Raw genomic sequence first — 1,645 nt, 5'->3', positions numbered from 1 at the left:
CTTCCGTTTCCCCCTCAGGACTTTGTGGTACCTGTATGCCCCGGCAAGACGGGACGAGTCTGAATAAGCTGAAACAGATGGCCTGTGCGGCCGACATAGGTGGGCTTATAAGTCTTCACTTCTCTCGCGTTGTGTGTTTCTTACATACACTTACTAATTCTGTAGTTCTGTTTTCTCTTCAGTTGTTTCTAGCACACTTACTTGTTCTGTTTTCTCTTAAGATGTTGTCTGTTTCTAGCATACACTTACTAGTTCTGTTTTTTCTTAAGATGTTGTCTGTTTCTAGCACACTACTATTTTAGCATAATTACTAAATTGTAGTTAGCAAGATATTGTCTGTTTCTAGCGAGCATATTACTTCCTTGTACTTCTGCTTTCTCTTCAAATGGTGTCTGTTTCTAGCATACGTACAAGTTCTGTTTTCTCTTCTGATGTTGTCTGTTTCTAGCATACGTACAAGTTCTGTTTTCTCTTCTGATGGTGTCTGTTTCTAGCATACTTAATACATGCAGTTCTGTTCTCCTCTGACGTCTGTTCCTGACAAACATGTAGATTCTACATGTACGTACAAGTTTTTTTGTTGTTTTTTTTAGAGCAAGTTATTTGTTTTTGTTATATTAGATATATTCTATATATAATAGCGAATTGTTTTCTCTATTGTTTTCTTTTATTTCTAACATACACGCAAGCTCTCTTTTCTCTTATGTTGTGTGCTCCTAAGATAGAAAAACAATACAAGCATTAAAAAAATATATATTGCCACACCCCTGATTTAAGGGTAGGTAATATCAAACACTCTGTCAAGGGTGAAAAATCTATGAGGTCCTGTATGCAAACTATGCACGTTAAAGATCCCTTGGTGGTCCTAAAATCGATAAGAGCAGGCTTCGACCACCATCTGTGAAAAATCAAACATAATACCTACTAAAACTCTGGTCAGCGTTTATAAAATAAATATAAAGTACAGTCAAATATTGTTGTACCGTACTCTGTTGTACCACCAGCCCCGCTTTCCTCCAGGTTTGCCTATGTGCGAAAATTGTCCCAAGGAAACGGAGTCTATGGTGTAGAGGTTAGGTGCTTCGCCATCATACACTGATGGCTAGGGTCCAATTCCTGTGTCGGGAAAACTTTAATAAATTAGACCAGGTCTTTATGCTCCGGCCATGTATCTCTCTCAGTCCAGGTTGAACCTTACAGACAGGATCGAAGCCGCCCTCCTAAATGATCCAGAGTTTTTAGTTTTTGTAAGAGTTTTACTGCGCTCGCAACTGCATAAGGTCATATGAGCGCCAGGATCCAAAGTTTGTCGATAAGGGCCAAAAAACACTTACATTTAAAATGTAGGCCTATGTACAAGTGGTTTTTCTGTTCGTTCTGAAGTACATAAATTATTGTTTCCTCTTGTCGTCTTCTCATAGCTATTACAGGCGATACTGCTGTCGTATTTTCCAATTATTTGTGTGATGTCGTTAATGGTTTTGTCGTTGTTAGTTTAGTGATATTCTGTTGTTACTGTTGTTGTTACTGTTGTTGTGTTGTTGTTGTTGTTGTTGTTACTGCTGTTGTTGTTGTTGTTGTGTTGTTGTTGTTGTTGTTGTTGTTGTTGCTGTTGCTGCTGTTGTTGTTACTGTTGTTGTTGTTA

The 1,645-nt window shown here is 38.2% G+C and overlaps 1 protein-coding gene across 1 annotated transcript in view; it reads left to right on the top strand.

Moving 5' to 3' along the window:
* LOC101848728 (complement C3) overlaps positions 1–1,645 on the top strand; it is a gene marked incomplete in the record, with an annotated part of 82,021 nt that overhangs the window by 74,286 nt on the left and 6,090 nt on the right. The window contains 1 exon segment of the mRNA XM_005092954.3: positions 19–99. Within this exon segment, the coding sequence (XP_005093011.2) occupies positions 19–99 (81 nt within the window).

This window comes from Aplysia californica, unplaced genomic scaffold (assembly GCF_000002075.1).
Source record: "Aplysia californica isolate F4 #8 unplaced genomic scaffold, AplCal3.0 scaffold00055, whole genome shotgun sequence".
Taxonomy (NCBI): domain Eukaryota; kingdom Metazoa; phylum Mollusca; class Gastropoda; order Aplysiida; family Aplysiidae; genus Aplysia; species Aplysia californica.
Note: the sequence above shows the minus strand (reverse complement) of the source record. Positions and strands in the feature narration are given on the sequence as shown.